The 15,649-nt window shown below is 39.6% G+C and overlaps 1 protein-coding gene across 3 annotated transcripts in view; it reads left to right on the forward strand.

Annotated features, from left to right (window-relative positions):
* The first annotated feature begins 254 nt into the window (after nucleotides 1-254).
* LOC307035839 (cell adhesion molecule 2-like) overlaps nucleotides 255-15,649 on the forward strand; it is a 140,501-nt gene continuing 125,106 nt past the window's right edge. For all 3 annotated transcript variants that reach the window (XM_079675626.1, XM_079675627.1, XM_079675628.1), the window contains exon 1: nucleotides 255-567. In XM_079675626.1, the coding sequence (XP_079531752.1) occupies nucleotides 507-567 (61 nt within the window). In that variant the 5' untranslated portion in view covers nucleotides 255-506. The remainder of the gene's footprint in view (nucleotides 568-15,649) is intronic.

Raw genomic sequence — 15,649 nt, forward strand, 5'->3', positions numbered from 1 at the left:
ATTATCCTACAGGGGCATTTTGTTCTGCTGTGACATTTTCTAAATGATCCTCCAAAAAACGATCGGAGAATGATGTTCCCTCTCCAAAGTTCTGTTACAAAGTGTGTGACACGGTGCATTTGTTTTGACAGTTTATCAGAGATCAGAACTATTTCTAGGTGTTCTCCATTGACAAAGCGTCTTCATTAGTCAAAAAGCGTGGGCGGGACTCTTGGTCTCTGCAGCGAGTCAAAGAGAAAGGCAATAAAGGGAGGTAGGAGCTGCACTTTGCCGACGAGCATCTCTGCCGTCCTGCTAGTGGTAACCACTTCCCCTGGATCTGCGAACATACACAGCGACTTCTCTGGAAGAAAAAGGCAGAGTTCATCAATGTAACTCCGGTCTGTCCGAAACTGCGCCGTGTACCTGGATAAGTCTACCCCAAGGAGAAGAGACAGAAAGAGGACAGAAGAAAAAAACCGGAGCGGATTGTCGACGTAGAATTGTGAAGGAAAAAAGAGAAGAATATGATTTTCAAGCAGCACTTTGTCTTCATCCTTTACAGCCTCTGTGCAAGCGTGTTTAAAGGTGAGCGCTGGGTGATGCTGCTGTTGTGTGGACGGGCGTGGTGCGAGGTGGTGGCTGCGTTAAGTGTAAACATCATATGTGTTCATGTCACACGTGAGTCCCAGTGTTCCATAGAAATAGTGTTGTCCTAAAATGTTGTGCTTTTGGCCGGGGGACAGATGTCAGAGCCGGCTGTGCTGGAATGCCTGGAAGTTGAATTGTGCGGCGCAATGGGCAGCAGAATGCGGCTGTAAGTTTTTGTGTCGGAGACAACTTGAATGATGCCCTTTCTTTGGTATGAAGTGGCAGATAAAACACCAGGCTGCAGATTAGTTCTCCTGTTTGCATGGTCATCCAGTTGTGTCCCCTGTAGCGGACACAGGGTTTGCACGAGAGGTTACAGCAGCTGGTGGCGTGCGTCTTTTTTATTGTGTGACCGGTCCGGTATCATTTGGTGGATCATTTTAAAGTCATAATGTCTGCTCTATTTTGTCTGTTTAAGTCATTTAACACATGACTTTCAATCTGTGTGATAATCATTATTCGATGGCATCATTTGAGTTGGGCTTTTGTCTCGAGCACTGTGCGCACTGTGTTTATAAGTGTTGAAATGATTTGTGTGCGCGGACGCATTTTCCAGGACTGTCGGTATGCAAGCCATGCAAGCCATGCAGTTGCTCATTCAAAGTTGGGCTGCTGCGATCAGACGCAGGGTTGCGTACAGTATGTGAAGCATCTATGCAGCCAGGCATCAGTCCCTTCCTCATGACAACTCCCTCAACTCCACACAGACCGTCCCGCTCTTGGACATGCTTGCGCAGCCACCGCCCTGGAGGCGACCAGTGCGCAGATGTAACGCCTATACAGCAGGGAGATTCCTGGCAGGAACTAGAAAATCAAAGCAGAAACAAAACATCTCTGCTGACTCCAATTTCCCAAGATTTGTGCCAGATGCCATCATGGGAAAAAACGTTTTCTCATTGCTGAATCAGTAAACTGTAGAAGGGAGACAATAGTATTGAGAGTGACCTATGACCGGAGTGTTAATGATTCTTCTATTGATTGAGAATTAATCTAAAGTGCTTCTGTTGAGGACATGGCTCTCAGAACCTTATACAACCAGTAAGAAGCATACAGGCAGAGTCTCTGGCTGCTCAAGTTATTCCCATATTCCATCCATAAAATCAGAAATCAACTGTCAAAATAATCCTTTCGTATCAGATTTTCAACCACTTGTTTTTTAATCCGAATCCGACCATTACTTAATGAAGGAAACTCCAGGTTTAGCTTAACTCAAATGGCCGCTTAATACGATTTAACCATATGGGATGTTTGTTGAAATCCTATACTTTTCCCCTTTTATGGATGTTGCTTTTGGCTGTCTTGCCAACTATCCATTTAGTTTCTTTCAACCCGACACATTCATTTCATCTCAATGTGTTTAGCTCAATGAGCAGTATATCCATCTGCGACCTGATGACACATGTGGCGCCATGCCCTCTCAACACGTGCCCCTCTGTGGAGTGGATTGTGGTCAGGGTTAAATTATCAAGCATGTTTAATAGGCTATTAACTATAAACTGTGACGACGTTGCACAACACCCAATCTTTTTGGGGGTTTTATTTGAAAAGCCCAACATGTCTTTTTTTTTTTTGAAGATTTCCTACTACCTAGTCATTATAAATTAACTTACAAATGTTACTTGCATTAAAGATCTTTTGGATGCTTTATTCAAGGAACCTCCATTACCTGGGAAAATTATAATTGGACGTGAAAATTAATATCACATTATAAGGAAACACATAAGTGATGTTAAAAGGATGGGAAGGTAATTTGGCTGCATAACAAGTTTGTTGTTTTGCAGCAGCCCATGAGCCCATCGAAACGTTGCTTCTTTCCTAGCATTAGCACACAAATATAACAAATAAATGAACTTCATTAAGTCTATGTTTCCAACTGGGTCTGCCCAGATGCTCCATCTAAGTTTTATCTTGACTGAAGAATAAGTTTCCACAATAATGAATGAAATATATAACGAAATGTTATATTTAAATGTCAGATGCAAATCTTGACTTTAGAATGAGAGCAGAAACTTGGAGTCTCCCATCTGTGCAGACTGAAGGTGGCTTGCTCGTAAAGTGGACAGCATAGTTTATCGCTGTGCTCAACTAATCCCTTCACCCTCTTTATGCCTTTTAGTGAACATTATAAAATGCTGCATTTAATTCCTCTTTCAACATTTGGCTGTATCAGATGGCTGTGGCAAAATGGTGCAATCCTGCTATAAATACTATAACTTGGACAGCAATAGTTTAAAGTCTGCAATGACTACATGTTTGCTATAATACTATTAGCATTGTTAGCTAACACAACAGCGTGGAATATAAATGGACAGTAGAAAGCTTAGTTTCGCAACATATTGACATTCAGGACATCCTACCGGAGACATGAGGCACAGTGACTTTAACCATTTATTCCGAAAGCTGTGCAAAGATGGTCTCCATTTCAAGGGCAAATTTAAATATTGATGCTATGTGGCTTACGTTTTAACACATTAGGATCACCAGTACCCCTAAGTAACGTGTCAAGCAGCACACCTCCAACAAGCGTGCACAATCCTTTAAATGTGTTATAAAATGGTCAGAATGCATTACAATCAGGGGCTGCTGCAAAAACACAGAGGTAGAGAATGATTACACATTATGTGCCAGATTATATTTTTTACACTAAGATCAGTCATTTGAGAGAAGCAATGATTTGAGGCCTAATACAATTTGTTTTGCAGGGTTAACACCTCCATTTAATAAACTACGGATGCATCTAGATCTATTTGAGATATTGTGTTCACTAACAGACAAACAAACCAACTAATGGGCCTGAAAACATAACCTCCCCGGCGAAGGTAATAAGGTCCATGCGTCTTCGGTGCGATCACAGCCTAATAGACAGTTAAATTGCAGTGTGCAGCATCCCACACTGCGTATACTGTAGACAAGACCTCAGCCTCAGCAGCTCTGTTCATGCTCCATAATGCTGAGCGTCATTTCCTGCAGGCTCATCCTTCTTAAAACAACTGCACTATTAGTATTTTGCCGAAAAGCATTGCTGGGCTTCATTGCCTACATGTTTAATATGCTGTAGTGACAGAATAGATGTTTTGTTATGTAGAGCTACTGTAAATCTATTTATTGTCTCCTCTCTGAATTGTAAGTACCCTTAAACCTGGCATGGGCCCCATTTTGAACTCAAGCCCCTGTGCGAGGTGATGATGTTTCTCTTCCCCAGAGTCATCACAACGTATTTCACCAAAGGCAGCTGATGCTGACAACCGACAGGCTGCCAGAGCCAGTTAACAGGTTAATTGGCAGCAGGCTAGTAATGCTAATTAGCCACGTGGTGGCTACATTTGGTGTGTTTGCAGACCGGTGGGCTGGTTGCATCAGAAATGTAAATTATGATCTATGTTTTTTTCTTTGTTGGCCACAGTGTCTATGGTTTGGTCTGACATTCATTCTACTCAAGTGTTTCATCACCTTCCCTCTTGCGGAGCCCAAAAAGCTCCCATAACGCCAAGGGAACTTTTATTTTGTTTGAGCATGGAGCCTTTCATCATTTCTTATCTCGTCAGACTTTTTGGCAAGTACAACCTGCAGGTGACATTTGAGCATAAGTGTGTGTTTGACCATAACGTGTGGGGGCAGTTATGAGGGCAAAGCTGAGAAAAAACGAAAGTGACTCTTTTTTATTACAGCATTTACTGTAATCTGGTATCAAGACCAAAGACATCAAAACTACAGACAAAGAGTCAAGAATTTTAAAGATAAATAATTCCCTCCTTCATAATATTCACGAAACATTCTTTCTTGATTAAAGAGGGATTTGAGGGAAGTCATAAAAAATACAAAAGTGCCTTGTGAAATGTTTAATTTTCCTTCAAATATTGGCCCAAAAGTATACCCATTCACTTTTATGGTTAGGACCCTTACTCTGTTTATTAGATTGAATTCCTGAAGGACATTTCTTCATGTGTATGCCACTGTCGAAGGGTTGTGAAAGCTGAAACATAAAATAGGCTATATGATTTCTGTCCAGGCAAGAAAGCATAACCGAGACACTTTGATTCTTGATTCATGAAAATATTGTAAATGAAACTGTTTAAATGTCATAATAGAAATATGATCAAACAACTGCGATTCATATATATATATATTTTAACAGAAAGTCAATGTTGCAAACACTGATTTACTGGAATCCTGAAAGGTCTTTCAAAAATAAGTATGCACGATACACGCATGCAGATGAATGCATATATCACACCATACAATGTGTTGCATTATTTAAATATTTTTATTTGAATTCATCAGGATGTAAATCCCAACAGATTAGCGGAATAAGCTGAATGTATATGAATTCAAACACTTTTTCTGCTCTGTATGCACATGGTTAGCAGATTGTGAATATTATGGAAAAATCCAATCAGTTTTCACCAGCATAACAAAAGTTTAAAATGGTCCGAAAGCCTCCTCTAAGCTTTTTAGAGTCTGGCCAAAAACCACATAGTTTATTATGGTTTTCACTTTTAGCGTTTTACAACCCTCTGACAGTGGACATAGACATGAAGAAGTGTTTTACCTGCGTGGTGGATTTTTCATTTTGAGTGTATTACAGGATGGCAGCTGGTGCCTCCCTGCTCAGTTATTTTATATAACATTGGAGTTCGGTTTCAGTTTGAATCTGAGTCTATTGAACATTTCTTTAAATGAATACGTATTGCACCAAAGAAAAAACACAAATATCACATACTGTATTGGTGAACAGAGGGAGCCTGTTAAAACTATGCATGGGTGCCTTTCCTGTGGGTTGGAATCATCAGGCTGCAGGAGCAAGCTGGCAGAGCTGAAGGCAAGGTATGGCAGAGGAAGTTGGTTCACAGTCAAGGATACCCGCTCCTCTCTGCTGAGGGTTGGCTTATCCCTGCAGAGCTTCTCCCAGCTGCCACGTGCAGGCCTGGGTGCTGTGCTGTACACCACTGCAAATAAATAATCCAGTAAAGGGGACAAATATGCTCAAAAAGAGCCACTGCTGCCCAGCGTGCTTCTGTTGACAGATATACATCTGTAGGGATAAGCCTCAAGCCAGAGGCAAATGTGCTCAGACAAGTGGGGAGCGGTCCTATGGATTAGCTTCATGCTGCCCCAACTACTCGGCGTGCTGTCAGTCTCCCTTCGCCATGCTCTTTGTCATAGCTCTCTTACACACCATGCCCCCTCGGAGTGGGTATCAGCTTAGCAATGATGCTGAAAGACTGTGAGGGCAATTACAATATCAAGGATTATTTCGACCCGTATGTGAGAAAAAAAAGAGGAAGAGATTTTGCTACTTTCCCAGAAGCCTGTCTAAAGATACCCATGATAAGTTTAATGCCAAGATTGGTCACGCTGAGAAGTGGAAGACACTGCTTTAAAGCAGTGCTTACATCAATCTGAGGCTCGGAGGCACCTGTGTTCACACATCTTAAAGGGGAAATCCACCATAAAACAGAATTGACATGTATTCCTCTGGTCTCGGATAGCTGAGTCAATATTTCTACATGAGCTGCCCAAGATGAGACACACAGAGCCGAGTTAGTTATTTGTCATCAAGTACAAACAGAAGACACTTTTTTTCTTACAGCACAAGGAAAGCTTCTGTTCAGTAAGTTTTGACCCAGCGTGAGACTGAGTTAATAGTTTGGGAAGGATTACATTATTTAATTTTGCAACCACATTGATCCAAATCATCCATGAATGGAGGCTGATTAACATAGTTGGAAATATGTAATGCTGCTAATTGTGAGAGTGTTCATGATGAATATATTTTCATGTATTTCAGGACTTTCTATTCTTTTATTTAGTTTTTAGGCGTGCAAACTACAGTATGGTGGGGATAAAAAGGGAAAGAGAATAAAGATAATAAATCATGACTATCGGTAGTTAATTTTCTTAAAGAATAACAAAACATTATTTTATGATATAAAAAAATAACATTCTTGAAAACGTATTATTACGTTGATGACAACAACTTACTTCTGTTAATCCTGCAAGTGTACTGTATGTGTGAATAATTGCAGCCATAATTCATTGTGGTTAGAACACAAAACACTGCAGTTGTCTAACGAGTAACAGAAATGGGAATTATATAGATACTTTTATAAATAGCACTTAAGTGAGCCAGAGTTACTCACTGTATTGAACACCATTATGTATCTTTTTGTGTCAGTTTTTGTCTGAAAATGTCAAGGGTTTACCATTTACTCTGTCAATCACCTAACTTCTTAACATTTTGATGCACATGTAATACGTAGCCCATCCCTTAAGGGTTAAAGCAGGTCATTTAAATAAATCAATAGTCTTTAAATATCCAGTAGAGTTGATTCTACTTAGGATGTACTGTTAAGAAATGTAAAACAATCTAAACATGGACGTACAAAATAATATGCAATGAATGAACTAAAAGACATTTCTAATTGAAGTTTGGATGACTGAGATTCAGCTGTGCTGTCGGAAAGGTGGTGGGCGTTTGTACCGTGAGAGGTATATGCATTGTTCCCTACATTTTGGTATTGTGCCGGAAATGAAGCCTATGCCTCATGTTATGCCCGTTTGCAGAGTTGCCCTTTACCAATCTCTCTTGGCCCTCATCTCTGTTGAAGTGGGCTTTGTGCCCGACTATGGATGAGCCTCTGAATCTCTTTTAGCCTATGTGATGATCTCCATTTACTCCTCTTGATGCAGCCTCTATGAACAAAGTTAATATTTTTTGTTCAGAAATGACAGCCATACACCATTCCCTGACCCAGCGGGCATGTCATCTGTTTCAGTCGTTCTTTCTGAGTGGATGTGTCACCTAGAAGTTATGCCACCTTTTTGTTTTCTGTGTTGTTTCTGGGGAAGTGGAAGGCATCTTCACAGAAGTAGTCCTCATTTTGCTTAGAACAAAACACAAGTTTGCTATGCAGGCCAGTGAGAGAGGTGTTGAGATTGTAATGGTAAACATGAAATATTGGAGGCAATAGTATGTGTTTACCGTTATAGATGTCATTTTCTGCTTCTGCTGCAAGTGTTTGAGAGGTTTCCAAGAAGAATGATCGAATATTGAGGCACGGAAACCAACACATGGCAGCCTGACCAGGAGTGACTGTGTTGTTTTGAATTATGTCAGGGTCTTTTGCCATTGCACAAACAAAGCTTCAATATTAAGTATAGCCCATTAAGCCTTTGTTTAGTGTTGTTTACATTACATTCAGATATGGTATCGACATGCGCTTTCAGTACACACAACCTTTCCTTTCTGTGGTTTTGTTAAGGAACATACATGTAATTCCTCAGTGAAAAGGCAGCTGTGGTCAAGCTTTGGAAAATAACACTTGTATAAAAAAAGTATTCATAGTTGATACATATTAATGTGACAAATAATGGTGTTTTAAAATGTTATGAATGTCCTTATGTTTTGTATACACTTGCTCTCCACCAGTTTAAATGCGTTTATGTTTAAGTGTTAACACAGTAGTTCAATCAGTCTCACTCAGGCAATAGATTTTGCATCTCTGGGTTGCTGTGCTCATAAAGGCCCTTCAGTCAGGCTGGACCTCTGAGCTCTAGATAAAGGAGACTCTGTTCATCTTTGGAAATTTGATAGCTTGCTCGAAAAAGTCATGCATTTTCATGGACTTGTAAGAAGCAATTCATGGCAATATAGTTATTTATTTCTGGGTGTAGTTTGGCATTTATGGCTATGTGATTTGATACATATTTTGCACAAAATGAAAGACCCTAAAAAGAAAACTATAGAACACATTTGACTTGTGAGAAGAGAAGAGATATATATCAATATATATTTTGAAGATACGTCATATTTCTAACTTGCTGAATCCCTCTGAGGGTCATTTGGAGCTGTAGTCTATCCCAGAACACATATTATAGAATGAAGGCAGGTGCACCTGTCACAGAGCCTCATCATCCACAGACTCACAATGACATTCATGTTGTAAGGCAATTCAATGTCTACGATCCTCAGACTTTAACGTCCCTTAAATGGGAGGAAACCTGCATTAGCTTAGAAAAAATGATGCATACCAGACACAATAAAACTTAACCAACAGGAAGCTAATTTAAAGTGACCTTAACTCTGGCAGAATGTCAGATTATTTCGTGACATTTGACCATATGCTTATGGATTTTCTCTATTCCTCAGTGTTGTTATCACTGGGAAATAAGTAAAGCAACTGTTTATGTGCCTGAGAGCATCCTGGCAAAAACAATAATGCACAAGTCCAACCTGTTTATTCTCTTATAGCAATTAGATTTGACAATGGTTTCGAGCAAACTTTCTTGTAGTTGTTAGTAGACTAATTCCTACTACATGGGCTGTCTGGAGGCAATAGAAAACACAACTGATTATCTGCATTATTAAAACAGTCCCTGAATGTTTTTGTTGTTGTTGGAACAAAAAATAAAACCTTGTTTTGAGCATCATGGAGCATGGCTACTTTCCACATACTTTGTATCAGAATATGGATGAACTAAATAAAACACCTATATTATGCTGGATACACCGGTATATCATGTATTTAACTGTACACAAATTTGCAAAAGTAAATGCATTTTCTCGTAAGTGAAGATATAGAGATTTTGCTTCAATGTAACAACTGGAAAATTATCTGGTTTGCCATAGCCGTCCAGAAAAGAGGTAACTTTGGAATAAAGACACAAAAAGCACAAACTTAAGCTCATGCGTGTTTATACCATTTTATTGACTTCCTCTTTAAAGGCTTCCCACGGGTCTCTAAAGCTGGAGTGTAGATACTGAAAGCAGGCATATTTGCAAGTGAAGGTGGAGGATAAAAGCATTGAAACTCATGTCCTCATAAAGAGGGATCAGCAGTCTGAACGGGAGCTGCATACCGATGCAAGAGATGCCAGTGCTCAGAGCCAGAGAGCATGCTTTGCTCGACAGAGAAAAAAAAGGCCTTAAAGCCGCTAAGCTGAGAGCAAGTAGGGGAAATGAAGAGAAGGTGTGAAGCAGGGACGCACACAAACCATAAGAAGCAGAGGATGTGGGTCTAATGTAATGTGAGATATATCTGCCATTTCCTTCACCTGCTATGATGGTAAACGTAAAAGGGGTTAATGCAGCTTTAAAATAAAGGTTAAACCATAACATGTTTGATAATAGCACACCGTCTTCTTCACACAGATTTACCTTTTAATTGAAGACATAAATCCAAGTCGCAGTGAGTTCCCTGTGAGAGGATTAATACAATTAGTAAAGATGACCTCCTCTTCAAAGAGACTAAGTGCATTAGGGGTGTTTTTTACGGGAAGGGTTTCACCACCTGCTAACTGCTGCATTAGCGTGACATTCTGAGGGTGTGTTCACACACGGTTTGGATGTGCCGGGCTGTATATTCTAACCTAAGAGCATTATTGTTTCAGTTGTGTTTATTATTCTAGGCAAGAACTGTGCCTCTCAACTGCAGGTGTGCAAGTTAAGTAACCACTCTGAGAATTAAGGTGCAGTCATAGTACAGCATGATGCCTTGCACATGTTTCCTCCGAGTTTTGTGAAGCAGGAAAACGTTTTTATCTTCAAAAAGGAGTCGGAAAGGATTTTACATCCATTATCTTCATTTGATAGGACTTTTCTTAAAGGGTACAATGAAAACATATGTATCTTTATTTCAGTAAGGACTACAAAAGGCTAGTGACGTAAACATATGTGTAGGAAAGATAAGTCAGATAGCAGACTTTCCAAATAAGAAAGATTATCTTTCATTTTCCCAGAATTCATCGCAGTATACTATTGATCCACCTGACTGTATATACTGTACGTGCGTGGTTGTTATGTCAATTGCAGCCTCATGTTCAACAGTATTTAGGGAACATTTGGTCTAACACCCTGGAGACTATAATGATACATTGAATTTACTATGTCCACTGAAATAAAGAATAATGGCTACAGATGGATTAAATGAATAAGGCATACTTTAGTTAAAGTGTTTACTGTATGCAGTTAATTCAATTAATTACATATTCTCTGACAGTTTGCATTACGCTAACTTAACTGTTGATTTCTAAACACAATTTTTTCCGTTAAGTAGCCTAGGCTACATGAATTGAAAACATTTTGTATAATTAATTAAAGAGGTATGGAGTCAGATTTGGGTCAATATTGTAGCGCGCAAAACAAGCTACTCACGAGCGGAAAATGTGCCTTTACACACGCATGAAATGACCCTCGCGCGCAGATTAAACCCCCGTGAGCAGAGACAGCCCTCTTGCTCGCTCGCGGGAGTGTCAGCCTCACTCGCTCGCGGAGTCTGTCTGCGCGCGCGGGAAAAGTTTCTGACACTTTGGGGCGAAGCCAATGGACTTTGATTGACAGCTGCACAGGAAACCTGGAGTTGCCATGTTTGATAAATGCCTGAACTACCAAGAGCCGAGGAGTGACAGCAGCAATATCAGTTGAACGAGATTTAATGGTAAAGATGTCCATAAAAAAACATTATATTCCGTAAAGTGTACAGCTAATATATATATATATATATATATTAATTAATTTTATATAAAACAATATATTTTTGAGTGGGCTGTATCTGTCGAAAAATACTAGCTACTGTCAGCTGTATGCACCTCTTACGAAATGGACTATAAATGAACTATAGTATTACTATAGTATACTGTAAGAGTTGTATAGTGTCCTATAGTCAGTTTGTGTTCTGTAGTATTTTTCACCTGCTATCGTATTACTATAGTTTTTTCTGTAGTGCCATTTTATTAGCTATAGTAGCCCTATAATATTTCAATAGTAATACTGTGTATCTAGATCTTTGTAGTATTCATATATTATTTTAAATAGTATAACTATAGTATAATATTTATAGTGTTTCATACTTGTTTTTTTAAACACACTATAGACCACTCCTAGTAATATCATGATATTGTCATATTGAATGCATATTATTACTATAGTGTTTGTAAAAGTACTACTATAGTTTTTTGGTGTTTCCTTATTAAGACTATATTATTTTTAAATAGTACTACTATAGTATAATATATAGTGTTTCTGTAGTTGTTTTTTGAACACACTATAGAACACTCCTATAGTAATAGTATGATATTGTCATAATGAATGCATATTATTACTATAGTGTTTGTAAAAGCATTACACTCCTAGAATTAATTAATTACATAAATAACAACATATTCAGCTTATTATGGAGTCAGATTTGGTTCAATGACCCAATCAATATATGTTTCTCACACTTTGGGGCGGAGCCAATGGACTTTGATTGACAGCTGCCCGGAAGCCCAGAGTGGCCAGGTTTGGTAAATGCCTGAACTATCAATTAATTTGATATAAAAAAAATTACACATTAATTCTAGGAGTGTAATGCTTTTACAAACACTATAGTAATAATATGCATTCATTATGACAATATCATACTATTACTATAGGAGTGTTCTATAGTGTGTTTAAAAAACAACTTTGAAACAATGTATTATAGTATAGTTATACTATTTAAAATAATATAGGAATACTACAAAGATCCATACATAGTACAGTAGATAGTAGATACATAGTATTACTATTGAAATAGTATAGGGCTACTATAGCTAATAAAATGGCAATACAGAAAAAACTATAGTAATACGATAGCAGGTGAAAAATACTACAGAACACAAACTTACTATAGGACACTATACAACTCTTACAGTATACTATAGTAATACTATAGTTCATTTATAGTTCATTTCGTAAGAGGTGCATACAGCAGACAGTAGCTAGCAGTTTTCGACAGATACAGCCCACTCAAAAATATATTGTTTTATATCAAATTAATTAATATATATATATATATATATATTAGCAGGTACACTTTACGAATATAATGTTTTTTTATGGACATCTTTACCATTAAATCTCGTCCAACTGATATTGCTACTGTCACTCCTCGGCTCTTGGTAGTTCAGGCATTTATCAAACCTGGCAACTCCAGGTTTCATGGCAGCTGTCAATCAAAGTCCAGTGGCTCCTCCCCAAAGTGTCCGAAACTTTTCACGCGCGCGCAGACGGTGCAGACAGACTCCGCGAGTGAGTGAGGCTGACACTCCCGCGAGCGAGCAGGAGGGCTGTCTCTGCTCGCGGGGGTTTAATCTGCGCGCGAGGGTCATTTCATGCGCGTGTGAAAGCACATTTTCCGCTCGCGTGTAGCTTGTTTTGCGCGCTAGAATGTTGACCCAAATCTGACTCCATAAGAGGCAATTAGCATCTTGGTTTGGATGTTAAAACTGCAGGGTCAGCGTTTTAAGTAAAACAACTCCAAGGGTTGCTACTTTCTGTTGAAAATATAAAAAAATGCTTCTTTTTTTAGAACATTTGACTTAAAATGACCAAAGATACCCAAAGCCTTCATGGAGAGTAGATGAAGAAAACTCATTATCACAGTCAGACCTGCTAACATAAAGGCAATTCTAATTGATCACTGCCCCGGATAAACATCTGGCACTTTCAAATGTCTCAAGATGCCTGGAACACATATACCACTGGATGAGCAACAACTCCCTCCAACTGAATAGCAGCAAATAAGAGGCCATTCTGATTGGAACACCACATCAAACACAAAAAACTGATATCCCATTGATCAGCATCAATGGCCACTCCATTCCCCTCTCCCCACTTGTAATGAGCCTAGGTGTGAAACTGGACTCATTCCTCTCATTCAAAGCACGCATGAAGACGATCCGCCAAGCCTCATACTACCACCTGAGGAACATCTCCAAAATGCGATACTCCCTCACAAAACCGGATGCAGAAAAACTGGTCCATGCCTTCATCACCTCCCGCATTGACTACTGCAATTCTCCGCTTGCAGGCATTCCAGCAAAAACCACTCTACAATATGTACAAAACTGTGCCGCCCGGATACTCACAAAAACAAGCACATCACCCCCATCCTTCACTCACTCCACTGGCTCCCTGTAACACACCCGATCAACTACAAAGTCCTCATAATGGTCTTCAACCACAGTGGCCCCACCTACCTACAGGAACTGCTAACCAGAAAACATTCCCATACCTCACGCACACTCAGGTCAGACAGCTCCAATCTCCTGGCTGTTCCGCGGACAAAACTGGTCAGCATGGGAAACCGTGCTTTCTCCTCCTTAGATCCACGTCTGAGGAATCAGCTTCCAGAGAACATACAGTTTTTAGGAAATGCCTCAAGACCCACCTGTTCCGCACCGCATTTTACTGACCGTCCTTTATTTTTATTTATTTATTTTTTTTAACCTTTTTTTTTATTTTTATATTACCATATTTTTTTCAATATGCTCCTTTAGATATATTTTTATTTTATTTGTTTTATTATGTTCTCCTTTTAGCTTTGTGAAGCACCTTGAGATGACGTTGTCTTTAAAGTGTGCTATATAAATCAAACGTATTATTATTATTTATTATTATTAACAGTGCTGGTTTCAGGACTAGTTTAAACAATAAGACCACTGAGAAGAGAAGACAGTAGTTTCAATCTCAGTATGAACTTTAAGCCCAATCCTGCCTTCACCATAGTCAGCTATATGTCTGCTATCTGTTAGAAAATGCCACAGGAAGAGATGTGCTATTTTGGATGGTGCTTCTGAAATAGCAGGATATAGAGGTAGGATGGACCCTACAATAAGGTCTTATAATGACCAGGCTGGATAGACCCTGCATTTTGTGGGCTCAGGGATGATTACACATTTAGTATCCTCCAGTACTCCAGGAATGTGAGGACATTCGGTGTGGACCAGGTGACCTTAACAACTGGAGCTGTAGCATCCCCCAGATAATGACCACTCTAAACCCCAGGAGCAGGCCTCATCACCCAGTAAATACAGGGACCGTATGGACTCACCGTGGAAAGCTGCCCACAGTCACTTTTCAAATGGACACACACTTGTAGGAAGCCTTTGTGCTGTGAAAAAAGACTCTGTTGGCGAGACTGTGATTTGTGGAGGCTGTGGTTTAGTTACAATGGCCAAACGGCAGATGTCCCTGAAAGTGTATTGCAATTTTTCAGTGTGTTCTCATCGTGAAGTAAACAATACAGTCAGATACACTGACTACAGCTTTTGTTGTTGTGGAGTATTAAAGTGCCTTGTTGAGGGCACATTCAGGGAAATTGTGTAACGGATAAAGTCTTATTTATATTTTCCAACAAGGTTAACCAATCTGAGTTTGGACACATCTCTCACAAAACCAGGGTTGCCAACTTTGGGTACCTGGCTGGAGTGAGATTTTGATATCATGGGTTTAATTACACATATGCGCACTAAATGACTGCTATTGTGTCAGTAGCGGGACCTTAGCATATATATAGGATACATATACAATATATACAAATACACAATATTGGACACAAACTATAAAGGGCACAAAGTTTCATTCACTAATGAAAGTCAAGCACATGTTTGTTTCCACTGTTTTATTGTGTGCCTGTCGCGATAAGCAATTAATTGACTTATCGTACGATAAATAAAAATGAACTCGATAAATTGCAATAATTTCCGGGAAAATGTATCCAACAAAATTAATTATCGTGAGAGGCCATGAAACACACACACACAAACAAATCTACAGACTTACTCCGAACTACCAAATTAACACACTCTCACTCTCATATACTCTTTGACTCTATTTTGGCCTAGAACAATAAGCAGCAGACTTTTACTTTTTTATCAGTTCTACTGGATCTTAGATCTGCGTATGCGCAATACGGGTCGGGGATGGACCAACCGGCTCCCACTGCTCTACGTTGTTAAGAGTGGTGGGGGCGGGGAGGGAGCAGATCGACAGCTTGAGCAGCTGTCAACTCATTAGGCTTGTTTGAGATAAGCGAAACCTGCGCAGTTGCGATCAAGGTCTTGCTAGTGCGTTGCATGATGGTTAGTCATTTTGTCCGACTTGCTCTGGATGCTCGCCTACATGAGACGTTGAAATCTCGCGGGACAAAGACACCCGCAGACTTGAGAGCGAGGCGAGGCGCGGCGAGGCGGCGCAGTTCCTCTCCATGGGCTGCAG

Source organism: Notothenia rossii (assembly GCF_949606895.1).
Source record: "Notothenia rossii genome assembly, chromosome: 4".
NCBI classification, from domain to species: domain Eukaryota; kingdom Metazoa; phylum Chordata; class Actinopteri; order Perciformes; family Nototheniidae; genus Notothenia; species Notothenia rossii.